Below are 15,987 nucleotides of genomic sequence, written 5' to 3'. Positions count from 1 at the left end.
TAAATATAAACATTTACTCATCAAATATACAAATGCATATGGACTCTTTAACTGCTTGTGGATAAAAGGTATATTTAATACACTGTCCATTTCCCATATCTGAAAGTCGAAGTCCAGGTGTTGCAGCACCTGTTTCTACAGACAAGGGGTATGGTATGGCATGTCTGTTTGCAGCGTGACCCAGCTCGTGGCCTTTTAGTTATGACTGGTCACATGTGGAGGGGTGAGTTAGCATTCGTTCATTGGAGTATGTCCCCGACGCTGGGCATACTCACAGGCATAAAAGTGTAGTTAAGGCTGCAATAGGGTAGTAGCTTGCAGCAAAGTAGCCCGGAGGACACTAGGGTCACCACCTCATCAGTCCTTCCAATGTGCATTGGTGATGACAAACATGTCACTTAGACTCGTATCTTGACACTTGTATCTTAGGTGAGCATGTGTCCCCTGCAAAGGGAGGTTTGTGTGCCAAAGCCAGGTCATCATTTTCTTCAATGAAGGTAATAAAAATAACTATTTCACTTAATATACTTTTAATTAGTTGCAGATATCATATGCAACCTAATATTTCAAGTATAAAAAAACCTGCATAATTCTTTGCCTGTCCTACCACTTCTGATTAACCACTAAATTTACTTAATCCCCCTAACATACAACTTTTTAAAACATTTCTGTTTTCTTATTATTTTTTTTGGAGCATCATAAAGAAAAAACAAAGTATTTTAAAATAATCAAATTAAAAGGAGAGCTATAGGGAGACTAAAATGTACTCTTCCCAATAGTTTGAGCCAGCGTGTGACACTGCAGCTGTCACAGGCCGGCTCTATTGCTTGAGAATGAAGCGATCACAAACCACTGATCGCTTAGCTCACAGGTTCTCCCTGCAGAGAGCGGCGACTGCCAGTCACTACTCCCCTCTATGTTACTCCAGCACTCATTGGAGGAAGACAGGGAGGGGGTGGGCACAGCTGGCTCTGGCTCTAGAAAGGCAGAGCCAGCTGTCAATCAGGCATCAGGGTGGATTCCGACAATAATGTTGGGATCTTTCTCTGCTGCAGCATTGCTTTACGCTGTCAGCATATAGTGATAGTGGGCAGTATTAGTAAATGTACTCCTGTGACCTAAAAGAGAAGTATAGCTGAAAAAAGGTTTGGTCATAGTGCTCTTTTTTTTCATGTTTACACATTTGTCAGCCTATAATGAACCGTAAGATTTTTGTTCAAACGGAACCATGTAAAAGTATTTTGTGTCCTTAAAAAAACAAAAAACAAAAAAGTAAATACAAGAAATTATAATGCTCACAGTATCAGTACAATTTGTGAAGTCAGTTCCCAGTAATGTTTGTATAGCCAATTAAGCAGATCACTCCTCTGAAGGCCAAGATAATTTTCAGCCACAACTTATATCACTAAGCAGTTTTAATTCATCTCCTGAAATACGAAATGCATGAAATCTAAGGCTGCCCAAAAAACTCTGGTTCTGCCAGAGTTAGCATTTATCACATGGTTGCTCTTTGACCTTGCTAAGAATCCAGCTTTTCTGGTTTTAATAGCTTAGCTAGATGAGATTTGTAATAAAACACAAAGGACTAAAACATACCATCTATTTCGAGCACCTAATTGAAAGAGACAACAGACCTACAAAGTCTACTTAAAAGTAAACACGTTTTTGCATGTTTGTGCACGTGTTTGTCCGTTGCCCACAATGTGTTTTAAGCGGTCAGTCAAAACGCGCTTCTTTATGTACACGCAAACGGGCATTAAAATGTGCGACACATGCATAAACGTGCAAATAACCACATGCTGAATGCACGTGTACAAACGTGCAAAAATGATGTCGCCTAGGTGTGAACGCGGCCTAAGTGATCAAGAGCCACACAACATTCAGCTATACACAGACTGTATGCAAGTAGGGCATTGTTTCTTAGAAAGCCCAGCACACAACTACTGTAAGCCATGGGTACAGTGTATTTTTCAGGTCAGAAGCAATACTAATCAACATGACAACGTTTAACACTTAAAGCAAGAGAAAGTTGTTAGGGAGGGGGGTGGACCCCCTGATCTGTTTAGGATTTATTGCTCATCCTATGTTTATTTGTTCTGTGTTCTAGTTATCAGGATACATTCTTTACTCCCAGGTCCAACATTTATGACACCCCACTCCCCCCCCCCCCCTAACAACTTTCTCTTGCTTTAAGTGTTAAACGTTGTCATGTTGATTAGTATTGCTTCTGACCTAAAGAAGAGAGGTTAACTCTCGAAAGCTTGTCTTTTATATATTTTGTTAGTCCAATAAGAAGGGTATCATCGCATACTACAATACTGCAGAATATAGGTAGCATTTGAATAGTGAAGGACAGTACATACAGTTTATATTTAGACACGTACAGCTTTAATATACTGTGCTAGAAACAGCAAGGGAAATTATCTTTTAACCCAAAGCAACCAAACAGAATCTGCATTATTGAAGTCAGACATGTACAAGGTCTTGTTTAGTTGGCGCACATTACGGCGCTTTCAACTTAGCCGTTCTTGGACTGTTTCAGGGAATAAACCTGTGCAGTACACGAAGCCCTAACAGTTCAAAAATAAGATGGGAACAACAGGTTTGTTTATGTGCAAGTTGATAAGCCAGAGAATATTTCACTGATTGTTAAATATTTTCAACTGGCCTTACACATCTGTGTTGTTATCCATTGGCATCCTCACACAACTATATATCAAATATATTACTTTCTATTCACTCCTTAATCAAATTATATCTGTAAATGTCAGTTGAATCTTTTTGCTGACCCTAGCATTTCAATTACAAAAAAAAAAAAGTTATTGGTCTTTACACACCCTGCTAACTATTACACAACGCATCAAGACAAGTACCTGAATGATCAGCGATGTATATTTTGTCTTTTTATTGACATCTGCCCCCAACAAAAGCAAGCTTTCCACTATGGCTATATGATTTTCCGCACAAGCCTTTACCAGTAAATTGTTTTTCAAGTCTTCTTCCAAAGTCATTTCAGCAAAACATTGATAACAAGAAGTCTGAAACTAAATCATAAAAGAAAATTACACAAGTATTAAGCACACAGAAAAAAAAAAAGTGAGTCCACAGTGCAAAAAATTATCGGCTCAGATGGCAAAGGATTTTTCAGTTATGCAACATTGTTAAAGCTGAAGTTTTATCAGATTATATTTTGGCTTCCCTGGTTCTTCTCTTACCTTTTCAGCAACAAGATAATGAAATTTTTATACACAAACTTTTTGTTTTCATTACATACTATTTTTTTAGACCTAGTGACATCACCACTGAGTCTCTGTGCTTCTCTACGCAATGCGTCAAGACTGGTGGGAGTCAAAAGAACACAAATAAATAGATTTTTGGCTTTTGTACACAGTGTACAGAATGCACCCAGGTTGCGAGATCCCAAGGAAATCACATTTTCAGTCTTTTTTTGTCAGTTCTAGAAAATTGTATTTAGAATGCAGAATGAAATAGAAAGGTAACTTTTAACTTAAACCTGACCCGGCCAGAATATTTCTATTGAAGTGGAAGGATCGTGCATGTGTCTGAATGTACCTAGATTAGGTTTTCAAAGCATTTTGTAAGTCCTTGTGCAGCCCTTTGGGAACCCAGGCCCAAATACAAGGGGCCTCGTAAGTGAGTTTTTGAAATCTATCCTCAGAGCACCAAACAAACTTTTCATTCCAGGAACCATTACAGTATACAGACTTTACTCCAGTAGCCTCATGTAACACCTCATTTCAGCCTTACCAGCAATCTCCATGTTTAATAACCTTTATTAAAACTTAGATTGTTAGAGGGTGATAAAACTACTCACATGCACAAAGTAGGAACAAATGACAATCAGGCTACAACCAATACCGTTGTCCCTTCCAGCCATTCGAATTCCAACACACATTCAGGCACACACGACAGAATAAAGAACAATATATATTGGAATACTAAAAGACCCTTCAAGTCTCGGTGTGTATACAAGAAAAAGGGCTCAGTGAACACTCATTTTAATACTATCACTTCTGGTAACTTGGATAATAATCCTAAGGGCGTATCTGTTAAAGACTCTGCACATACTATTGTCTTTCATTCATCATCGCATACTTCTGCCAGTGCTGTCCATATTAGGTTGAATGTTGCCATCAATAATTCACCTCAAGACCTTGCCCTTCAAGATAGTCACAAGGCGGTGAGTGAATCACAGATTTCTCACTCTTTCCCCAATAAGGCTGGCAACTCAGCTCCTGGCCTTTACACTTCCTTGTTTGATCCTTCACAAAACGCTTCCTAGTCGGTCGCAGTGGACCAGCAGACCTAAAGTTTTACCACACAAAAGAGTATTGTCAGTCCAGGATACAGATGTTTTTTTTAAATCAGGCCAAAAGCCCGAAAGGGCGCCACATGAGAAAGAGACCTCAACACCCTAGAGGGTGCAGAGGAGGTAGAAAGATCCACCAAAAAAGGGAAAAAAAAGTATGCAACACTAAATCCGGAGGGGTGTGCGTTCCGATGTTATTGATGAAAACCATCTGGTATTTTTGGATCTTGAACTTGGATTTGACACCAATGGTACTGTCTGTTTCAGTACACATTTTAAGCCATGGCAGGTTACTTTTCTCCATGCCCGAAGCGGGCACCATCCCTGCGGAATGAAGAATGTTCCAGATGGGCAATTCCACAGATTGAGGCGTACCTGTACCAGAGATGTGGATTACTTTTCTCAAGGTCAGGTCCTCAGCCAGAAATTTCTAGATAACTGCCATGACCAAGACAATCCAGGGAGCTTTACAAAAACATGCCACCATGTCAACTAACAATCCAAACAAGAATAATAAAAACAACATCACCAAATAGCTCAGTTTATTACACAATACAATTGCCCTGCATTCTGCATATCCAAGACCCTCAAGCAACATTGGAATATTTTGGAGGGCGATCCAGTGTTGAGTGATTTTATTCCATCAGCTCCCACTTTAATTTCTAAAAAAACCTAGTGACCTGAAAAGCATATTAGCCCTTAGTAAGATCAGGGAAACTCCCTCTACTAAACAGCCAGTGGGTATTTTGGGCAGACAGGCAATTTCAGGTTTGGGGTCCCCAATTGGTGGATATTATCCAATCAGACAATGTATTAATTGTGGATGCCAATATCTAATTTTAGTAATTATCAGCCCCTGTGGAAAATTGTACCTAGGTCGTACTATTAGAAAGCTCAGGACCAGATTCAGTGAGCACAAATAGAACATTCTTAAGAAAACTGACCACTCTGTACCCAAACACTTTCTTGACAGCCATCAGTCTTGTTCCAGCAATTTAGAATTGTTTAAGATAGAAACTATCCCCTGGGAAGGTGACGATGGTCTTCGTTTCAGGGAATTATTTAGCCGTGAAACGTTTTTGATCTACACTTTCCCAGGCAGAGCTTCAGTTAGGAGAAATGGGGGAAGGATGGCTGGACTTCAAACTGCATTAAAATCACCTCATACAGCGTCCAGCCTTCCTCGCTCTAGGTAGATGTGGGAAAACGGGCAGCTCTACCTAGAGCAAGAATGGCTGGACGCCGTATGAGGTGATTTAATGTACACTGAAAAAAGCAATACCGGCGCCCCCGGTTTGCAGAGAAATCCGGCTGTAAAGTTCATTGGTACACCTTAGAGGCAGCTCCCACCGGTCAACAACGACCATCGATCTGGGAAACAAAAGCAACACAGAGCAACCTCAGGTTCTGATGAAGGGGGCGTGCCCCTGAAACACGTAGACCTTTTTAAAAAACATACGGGAGCAGAGGACGCTGAATTGGAGATCCCCTCGGACTTCCCCTGCTGGAATTTTTTTATATATATATATTATTAATTATGAATTTCTTGAATTTTTGCAAAAGGTGAACTTATCCTTTAAACTGACAATACAATCTAACTGCAAAATCTCCTTTAGAAGTACCAACAAATGGGAGGGCTTATCTAAACAACTAATTTACTTCATAACCGATCAGGAAAGCCATTGCAGCATTGCCGGTAGGATTACTCCTTCAGTAGGGCACGGTCCATTCAAATTTCATGGAACATTAGCAGCCGTATACTAAGATTTTTACTGCCTAGGCTGGACTAGTAGATTTTTATATAATTATTCAGCAGAGTGTGCAAGAACAGAAACTGAAAGAAAATTATATGATTAAAAAAAAAAAAAACCATACAAAATAAAGTCAGTCAATCTAAAAACCAGATAGTTACCTTTTGACTCCGTCTGTTTGCCAAGCACTGGGAAATCTGATAGAAAAGCACAGTGTCAAATTCTTCTAGATCCAAAAGCTTTGCAAAGCTGTGTGACAACTTTATCAATGTTAAGGCTGTTCGAAATCCCTAAAGAGAACGAAGAAAGAAAAAATGTATATATATATATATATATATATATTCTGAATTCTTCGGAGTTGGAAAACAAAAACCACATTGATATGGGTAAAATTGTTCTCCTTAAGCCAATACAGTGGCATTTCTATAAAAATAGAAGTATTAAAAGAAGACTATTACAACCAGACTGCACAATAAAATTGAAGAAAGATTCAAATGTGTTACTATGGGCAACCCTTCCATTTTATTTCTACTTTACTATGCCCCTTATTATATGGATCAGCCCCCACAGTTTTTTCACTTAATTTAGTGAGTCACTGATCAATTACAAGTATGCAGCAAGCAAAGTCAAAAATCCCAGCCTGCACCCTTGTTTTAGTTCAGTGGCCCAATTAGCAAAGCATGCCAGTCCAGCCATAGGCAAGATACATGACTGCGCCTGGACAGTTTATTAGTAAACTATCAGTAGTAACGGGAGGTGTATTATACCAAAAGTGACCACTTCTGTTCCTAGTCATTGTACAATCCACACGTTCTACTGCCAGTTACCTGAAGTGTATGATGGGGCCCAAGTGTACAGCGAGAAAGACAACTAGTTGTTTTTCCCTGTTATAGAACACCCAGTTTTTAAGGTAAATCAGGCACTTTACAAAGGCATTGTGCAGGCACCTAGCATTTGACTTAATAAGTGAAGACAAAGGATGAGTATAACAGGTAGGTAACTAGCAACTTTTGAAAGAAGATGGAGATGGCAGCACCTGTATATCTATCATGTTAAAACACCAAAGCATACCTCCTCTTGAATCCTGACAACATCTTTGTACCGTTGTAATGTGGAAACCAGATGACTTGATAAAAGGTGCATGGTGGCAATACACAAGTTTTTTCTTGTAACCAAATATGACAGGAGATAGAGACCAAAACACTGGATTTCTAGAAGATAAATAGCATTCATTTAGGATCACAGCAACTATCCAAATATGACAGACACAATTTTCAAAACCAAAACCAGTAAGTGTTGCCAGAGATTTATGTGATCCTTGCGACAGCCAACTTCTAGGATGGTAAAACTGCTGTAAAATGGCAGAAAGGACCTATTTAATGTACACTATATTGCCAAAAGTATTGAGACGCCTTTTTTTGTTTACATAGTCATCAATTGACAAATACTTAGAACCATTTACATCAGTCCCTGCACCAACGTAGCTCCCAATCTAATTTTCCTACCACACTAAGTCACAGTAGAGCAGAAGCAAATCAACATACCAGTATGTTATTGGTTTGTGGGAGGTAACTGGAGCAACCAAAGAACCTACAAACTCCATGATAGCATGGAGATATAGCATGGAGCTCCAAGATAGCATCCTTGGTGGGATTCAAACTCACACAAAGCAAGTTGTAACAAATTACCACTTTGTAAATGTAAATCTTTCACAAACCTAGGCAAAACAGAGAATGATGAAAAATGTCTAGTCAGGTTACTTACCTTCAGTAAAAAAAAAAAAAAGAAGACAAAAAAACACACACAGATCAAAATGATCAGACAGGGGGCGTGGTTTGATGGCCGCCTGAGCCAGTCGCATCTTCTGGGAGCGTTTGCAAATTGCAGCCTGATGACCATACCGAGCTACCGACATGGGCAAATATGTACCTCGCCGATCCTCCAAGCTCCAGCCGTCACAAAATGATCAGACAGCCTTAACATTAATGAAGAACAACTTAAAACTATCATTTCCTGATTTCTATATGTTTGGCAGGCAGACAGACCGTTACCAATTTTTTCGTTTTTCCACTGTTTTTTCTTTTAAAATGTATTTCACAACAAACTTAACATTGTATATAGAACTCTGTTGAAGAATTTAAATTAAGGACTTCGAGTAAGAAGATACATATTAAGGGCTTTGAGTAATAATATGGAAAGAGCAACCTGCTAAAAATATATTAATCTAGATGCCAATTAATATTGCACATCTTTAGTTTGCAACCCTAGCAGTGAATTGGTCAGGTTTTGGCTAAAGTTGGTTAATGAGGCTGTCTTTCCCATTTATAGGTCCAATAGTGAGGCTTTAAGGGATTGGGCAAAGCTTTCCTTTTGCAAAGAAGAAGAGATGCATACATTTCAGCTGCCCACATCTATCTTCGGATGTATTAAGTTCATTGAGATTTTCACAAAGAGCAACCCTTGATTATGCATTTTTTTTCCCCATGTGCTCAGTTTTTGAGTTGTCCAGGTTTGTCACAGGTTTACGTGAACTGGAATGATCAAAAGATCTGCAAACTACTAATTATAAATTAATTGCATGCAGTAAAAACACATTATTGTGATGTTAATATTAGTAATATAGGAATTACCTTGGTTTCCTGGGTACATCTGGATTGTATGTAAAATGGTATCAATAGCTCCCTGCTCTGAAAGTAATTCCAGCGCTCCTGTGCATTCTGATAAGCAGCTAAGAACTTTAAAACCACATTCCTGTATAGCAGGATTGCCAATAAACTGAAAATTAAGAAAAAAAACAATTTGATTGAAAAATTATTTTTGCATTTTTGTTTACTATATTAACAAACACAAATTTGTGCCATCTGATTAAACTATTTTTTTTTATTTTTTTTATTTTTTTACATTTTTTGCCCAAACACTTAAGGTGGGCATACAGGAACCAAATTTCAGCCGGTTCTTGATAAACTGGCCAAGATTCGCACAGTGGGTGCAGCTGTCGGCACCCTTTTTGCTGGCATCCCTCAATCAAATGATCGAAGCTGCCGATCGGAAAACATTCGAACTAACGAAGCCGGCGGCAGCTGCTGTCAGAATGAAACGAAGACCACAGGAGATTCCTTGATCAACGATTGTAAGCATTGATGGAGGAATCTGTTGTATTTTTTTCATTCAGCCTGCTGGTTGAATGAAAGAAAATAGAACAGTGTATGGCCAGCATTACAGTTATGTTTCCAAATAGAAAACATGATGACTAAGTGTTCTAACTCTCTCTCTGCTTAACTTCCCTGAGCATCATGTCCAGTAAAAGATCACAAAGGACAGCACAGTCTCCAGCAGCAGGTAATGAGGAGAGGGAAAGGTAAAGAAAGGGGTTTGCCCTGCTATGCCTGTGGAGACACACACAGCTTACCAGCACAAACAAAGGTGGCTCCACAGGACCCTGCAAGAGAAAGGAGCCACCCTAAAACAGGATATCAGGGGACCAGCTAATGCTGCAGGAGACTAAAACGGTTAAGCCTAAAGAAGCAGCATCCATTCACACACACAAAATGTACACTCTTCTTTGTATAAATATGTGAAAGACAGGGAAGCAAAGATTGACAAATAGGCCGGTTAAAGTTGCCAGTAGCATTCTAACGTAAGCAAACCTACACAAGCATCCTTTCAATGCCCCAACATGAGACATAAGCTCACACACAGGTGAGCCCCTATCAAATCGTTTTACTATCTTGTATATATTTATCATACAGCTTACAAAATGTGGGTTTTCTCCTTGAGGGCTGTACTAATAGCCTTTCAATAGAAGAATCTTTTCAGCCATCTATAGTACAATGGAGGACTATAAGCACAACCCAGGTGCATGACCTGGCTGTTCATGTCTTTTACTACTAATAAGCAGAAGCCCACAAAATATCAATAGGTTCACAATTTGAAGACAAAAGAAAAGTTATGCGTGTGTAATAGTTTGTTAGGCAACACGTCATTAACAAAGCAGTTCGAATTTTTATAATAGTGTTCTTTCTGGAATTACTAACTGCTTGGGTTAATTAGCAAAGAGTAACAATTATACATATTTTAAAACTGGTGTGAATAACACATTTTTCTAAACCTACTTTGTTAAGGGCTTCCAATCATACAGGAACCAAATTTCAGCCGGTTCTTGATAAACTGGCCAAGATTCGCACAGTGGGTGCAGCTGTCGGCACCCTTTTTGCTGGCATCCCTCAATCAAATGATCGAAGCTGCCGATCGGAAAACATTCGAACTAACGAAGCCGGCGGCAGCTGCTGTCAGAATGAAACGAAGACCACAGGAGATTCCTTGATCAACGATTGTAAGCATTGATGGAGGAATCTGTTGTATTTTTTTCATTCAGCCTGCTGGTTGAATGAAAGAAAATAGAACAGTGTATGGCCAGCATTACAGTTATGTTTCCAAATAGAAAACATGATGACTAAGTGTTCTAACTCTCTCTCTGCTTAACTTCCCTGAGCATCATGTCCAGTAAAAGATCACAAAGGACAGCACAGTCTCCAGCAGCAGGTAATGAGGAGAGGGAAAGGTAAAGAAAGGGGTTTGCCCTGCTATGCCTGTGGAGACACACACAGCTTACCAGCACAAACAAAGGTGGCTCCACAGGACCCTGCAAGAGAAAGGAGCCACCCTAAAACAGGATATCAGGGGACCAGCTAATGCTGCAGGAGACTAAAACGGTTAAGCCTAAAGAAGCAGCATCCATTCACACACACAAAATGTACACTCTTCTTTGTATAAATATGTGAAAGACAGGGAAGCAAAGATTGACAAATAGGCCGGTTAAAGTTGCCAGTAGCATTCTAACGTAAGCAAACCTACACAAGCATCCTTTCAATGCCCCAACATGAGACATAAGCTCACACACAGGTGAGCCCCTATCAAATCGTTTTACTATCTTGTATATATTTATCATACAGCTTACAAAATGTGGGTTTTCTCCTTGAGGGCTGTACTAATAGCCTTTCAATAGAAGAATCTTTTCAGCCATCTATAGTACAATGGAGGACTATAAGCACAACCCAGGTGCATGACCTGGCTGTTCATGTCTTTTACTACTAATAAGCAGAAGCCCACAAAATATCAATAGGTTCACAATTTGAAGACAAAAGAAAAGTTATGCGTGTGTAATAGTTTGTTAGGCAACACGTCATTAACAAAGCAGTTCGAATTTTTATAATAGTGTTCTTTCTGGAATTACTAACTGCTTGGGTTAATTAGCAAAGAGTAACAATTATACATATTTTAAAACTGGTGTGAATAACACATTTTTCTAAACCTACTTTGTTAAGGGCTTCCAAAATTAACTTATGTGTTCCTTCTAGTAGACACTGGTTCTTAATCACTTTAACTGGGAGATTAAGACAAGCAGTTTCTTCAGAATTCACTGTATCATTTGCTACATTCAACATGCTTTCTGAAAAAGAAATATTAACCATTAAATGTGTTAAAAAAAAAAAACACACAACAATACTGTATGTGCATATGCAATTTGTACACACATACTAGGGCTAATTTAAACTGGAGCCAATTAACCTACCAGCATATTTTTGGAATAGGAAACCTTGGGTAACACATTCCATAAGAAGACAGAGGAGAGAGATTTCCCTTAGTGTTTTGTAGCAGGACATAAAGAGGGGAGAAAAATGCACTAGTTGAGATGGAAGGGAAAAAAACACACACACCTTTGCCTCAGGACAGCCTTATCCCTTTGCAACATTAGGAAAGGCTTTCTGAAGGACAAGACCGCCAACTCACCTCACAGAGTGATAGGAAGGATGAAGGCAAACTTACGATTGAGGACAACCATAGGAATATCCTTTGTGGGTTCAAAGAGTGGCCTCTGAAGGGCCCTTAGAACCAGGTTGAGATCCCATAGAATCACTGGGGAGCATACAGAGAGAGCAATGTGACCGACCCTGCACAAAAGCCTTTACAAAAGGCGTGAAAGGCAAATAGTCTTTGAAAAAGGATAACTACTGTAGGTCTCAAGGGCAAATGCTGATCCAAGGGCAAATGCTGATCCAGACTAGACTGGAGGAAAGACAATATTCGTATCCACGCATTTCCTAGAATGGAATTGCTTAGCTTTACACCACCCAGAGTGAACCTTCCAGGTGCAATTTTAAGCTAAGTCAGCTTCCTAGCCTTCTTTCCCAAATGAGGAAGTGCGCCTGCCAATTTTAAACTAGTCAAAAAACAAAAAACTGAGGTTTGTGGGAGAGGTTATATTGGGGCTGTCCTTATAGCTTTATTTCCTAGTGTCCTGAGGAGGGCTGCATTTAACCCATGATGTAGACTCTGATCCTGTGTCTGTACAATTAAGTAAAGAGGATGAATGGGCACCAAGTCCTGAACTAAACAGTGGCTAAACCTAGCCCATAAAAAGAAAGACAATAGTGAGCTTTCAGATGGGAGAATGTAGTTTGGTGTGCATATCATGTACTATTACACATAAATTACCTGTGGAAATACAGTAAGCAAAAGACTTACCATTAAACATGACCTGTAGCATCATCCGCAGAGCCACCAGCTGAACACATGCCACTTTCCTGTGCTTCTTCATTGCATTCATCAGACATGTCATAGTTACAGTCATTACATCCAAATTAAAAGAGCTTAAAAATACAATAAAAAAGTATTTACAAAGAGTTTAAGTTTTACTCTAAAAAGGATTTAGAAACAAATCTTTATAGCAAAGTGGCCATTTCCATTAAAAAATAAAAAAATTCCCAACAACTTTAATCATAACTCTGATATTTTCCAATTGAATCCAAGTTGGAAAAATATGTGACTCCTGGTTGAAAGTGGTGTGACCCTTCTGAAAACATTATTAGACTCCTAAGTGTAGCCTCCAAAGAGGAAAGAGAAACTAAACTATGTGCATCAGCAAGACAATAGGAGTCAGAAATGTTGTCATAGATTTTGCTTCATTTTCAAAAATGCAGCCAATCACCCACCGGTATGCAAAAATACATAGATCATAGCCACAAATACATTTGCAAGCCATGGGCATTTATATAAAGACAGACAAGTATAAAATGGGCAAGATCTAGATTGAGAGGATTGATTTGTGCACTTAGAATACCTATCACTGAAGAGATGAAGCAATACTCTGCAGGCACTCTCGGTTGCTTCTGGAAAATCAAGGTGTTTTTTCATAATTTCTAGCACATTCATATGAACTCCTTTTTCCAATAAATTTTTTCTAATAACCGCTGCAAAATAAAAAAATAAACTGTTTAATTCCCTTTAATTCTTCTGTATGCTACAAATACACAAACATGTGTTTCACTGTTGTGCTTGCTCACAAAGTAAATCAATAGTTTAACCAAACTGGGGTAAGGTAGCGTTAAAGATTTTGCACCGAGCAACAAAATGAATATAGAACCCAACTTACCATTACGTTCAGAAAGGGTAGCCAAGGCTGTTGTAGATGCATTGAATACTTCTTTGCAAGAAGAATGCATCAGCATGGACAACATCACTTCTCTATGTACAGGATACCTGATGTAATTGTACATATAGTTAGTGTTCAATAATGATTTCTAGAGTTTATGTAGACTTTAAATAATTTAGTGCTACTTACTGATGTTGTTCATCCCCAATGTTATCATGAAGCTCAGGATGGTACATAAACAGATTATTCAGAGACCAGCATGCAGCTTCCTAAAACAAACAAGTAGATGCTAAAGCTGTAATATAGTAGTGTAAAAAAAATGCCCTTTGGTGTGTATGAGACATATTGGTAATTATTAATGCACTTAACTAATTTACTCTGAACATGCTTACTGGACAGCAGTACAGAAGGATAACCCTTCTCAGGATCCTGCTCATATTTACTGTCCAATCAGCAGGCCAATAGTATCTCCTCGACCAAGCTAAGATAGTGTTGCAATGAAGGTCAAGGACATGACTGAATCTTATAGAAGGTATGGTAATTCACACATGTGTATTTTAACTGTACATTTAGCAACTGGAGCTCAGTTTTAAATATTAAAACACAATTGCAATTAACACTTGCAAATTCACAATCAGTGTGATCACTAAAATAAAATGCTGACTAGCTTAAAAGGAGAACTATGAGGTGCGTGATTTCCACTCATCTTCATAGTTTGAGCCGACCTGTGACAAAGAAGCTTTAACAGGTCGGTTCTATCGATCGGGAAGTGAGCAGAAACATGGGCCAATCCGCTCACTTGCCGATCGTCTCCCTGCAGTGAGCGGTGACTGTAAGTCACCGCTCCCCGCAGGGATTCCCCCTCCCCTCTCCGATCCTCCAGCACTGAGTGGAAGAAAGAACGGCGGAGGGGGCGGGCACAGCTGGCTCTGCCTCCAGATAGGCACAGCCCACTGTTACTCACGCAGCTGGGTGGATCCAGACAGTATTGTTGGAATCTGTCCCGGCTGCGGCGCGCTCAGTATATTGCGGGCAATAGCTCGCGATATACTGAGCTTTGGGTTAGGGGAGTACGCTAGTTTTATGTCCTCCTGTGACCCTAAAGAGAACTATGGGAAAAAATACTTACCCCATAGTTCCCTTTTAAAAAGATACTTTACTTTAAAAAGCCAAACACAACAAGCAAGATAAGAATTTACATGTTGAATGGCAATATTACCATTTACCCTTGGATGGAAAAACAAAAAGGAACCAAGTTATGAAGGAAAACTTTGAAAATTGTACAAAAAATAAAAAAAAAATGAAATCTACATTTAAAAAGGAAAACTATGAGGTGAGTGCTTTTCACTCATCTCATAGTTCTAGCCGACCTGTGACAATGAGACTGTCACATGTCGGCTCAGTAGATCGAGAAGTGAGCGAACACATACCGGCTTTCGCTCACTTCTCGATCCTGTCACAGCTCTCTGCCGTGACAGGGGAGGGGCGGAACGGACGGGGCGGGTACAGCTGGCTCTGCCTCTAGATATGCCTCGGCATATTGGGTTGTTAGGTTTCGGCAACTTTAGGTGTAAGTTATCGTACGATGCAAAGAAGATGGATACTACTGAAACACAGTATATAAAAGCAGTCAAGGACCACTTTCTGGGATGTAATGTGGCAATTCAATGCTTTCACATTCTTGTAATACCCATGACTTAGATGTACTTAACACAATAAAAAAGCAAAACAACAACAAGGACCAGATGCAAAAACTTGGATCTGACAAAAATAGAAACTCCAACAAAGAGGTATGTGAAATGTTACTGCAATATCAATTGAATTAACAAATAAGAAAAAAAATGTTTTACCAGTCCATAGATGTGACGGTTGCATTAGTTTTTTTTTATGGTAAGAACATTTTCAGCAAGTACAAAAAATCTGCTTTAAACTACTAATCCCCCACCATATAATGGATATGAACAATAGGAGACATGTTTGAAGTCCAGCCTGGGTGACAACCATGGTTCCCTCTATAAATACAGTGTAGTCAGCGTCGTCACCCTAGGACAGGGAGTGTGTTACTGGTAGGATCATCAGGTGAAAATAGAAATAAATAATGGGGAAAAGAATGAAAAAATTAACGTAATGCAGCCACCATATCTGAGGACTGCTAAGCTGCAATAGAGTACATTTTTGTTTTTAGGTATAGCTACACTTTAACTGAAATTAAAGCACAACAAACATGCATTAAATTACCTGCACATCTGTGCTCTTTTTGTGTAGTTTTAAAGCTTTATATGAAGCTTCAAACCAATAAAGCTGTCCTCTAGTATCTTCCAAATCTTCTCTATCCTCCAAGTCTTTGTTCAGAAAAATAGTTTCAGCTAAAAGGAAAAGAAGATAGTTTTCAGAAAAATGAATAATGCAAACAGCTATAGAGCAGAAAATCCAGACAGGCAAAATATTGTAATACAGCTGAACAAAATGATCAA

The 15,987-nt window shown here is 39.1% G+C and overlaps 1 protein-coding gene across 1 annotated transcript in view; it reads right to left on the bottom strand.

Annotated features, from left to right (window-relative positions):
- The window catches only part of LRRK2 (leucine rich repeat kinase 2), a 149,608-nt gene that overhangs the window by 100,775 nt on the left and 32,846 nt on the right, over window positions 1-15,987 (bottom strand). The window contains exons 11-20 of the mRNA XM_018552518.1: window positions 15,752-15,879; window positions 13,703-13,782; window positions 13,514-13,620; window positions 13,202-13,331; window positions 12,607-12,731; window positions 11,397-11,530; window positions 8,712-8,856; window positions 7,153-7,292; window positions 6,243-6,371; window positions 2,874-3,044 (exon numbers count right to left, since the gene is read on the bottom strand). Coding sequence (XP_018408020.1) covers window positions 2,874-3,044; window positions 6,243-6,371; window positions 7,153-7,292; window positions 8,712-8,856; window positions 11,397-11,530; window positions 12,607-12,731; window positions 13,202-13,331; window positions 13,514-13,620; window positions 13,703-13,782; window positions 15,752-15,879 — 1,289 coding nt within the window. The remainder of the gene's footprint in view (window positions 1-2,873; window positions 3,045-6,242; window positions 6,372-7,152; window positions 7,293-8,711; window positions 8,857-11,396; window positions 11,531-12,606; window positions 12,732-13,201; window positions 13,332-13,513; window positions 13,621-13,702; window positions 13,783-15,751; window positions 15,880-15,987) is intronic.

This window comes from Nanorana parkeri, unplaced genomic scaffold (assembly GCF_000935625.1).
Source record: "Nanorana parkeri isolate BGI_ZX_2015 unplaced genomic scaffold, ASM93562v1 scaffold90, whole genome shotgun sequence".
NCBI lineage: Eukaryota > Metazoa > Chordata > Amphibia > Anura > Dicroglossidae > Nanorana > Nanorana parkeri.
Note: the sequence above shows the minus strand (reverse complement) of the source record. Positions and strands in the feature narration are given on the sequence as shown.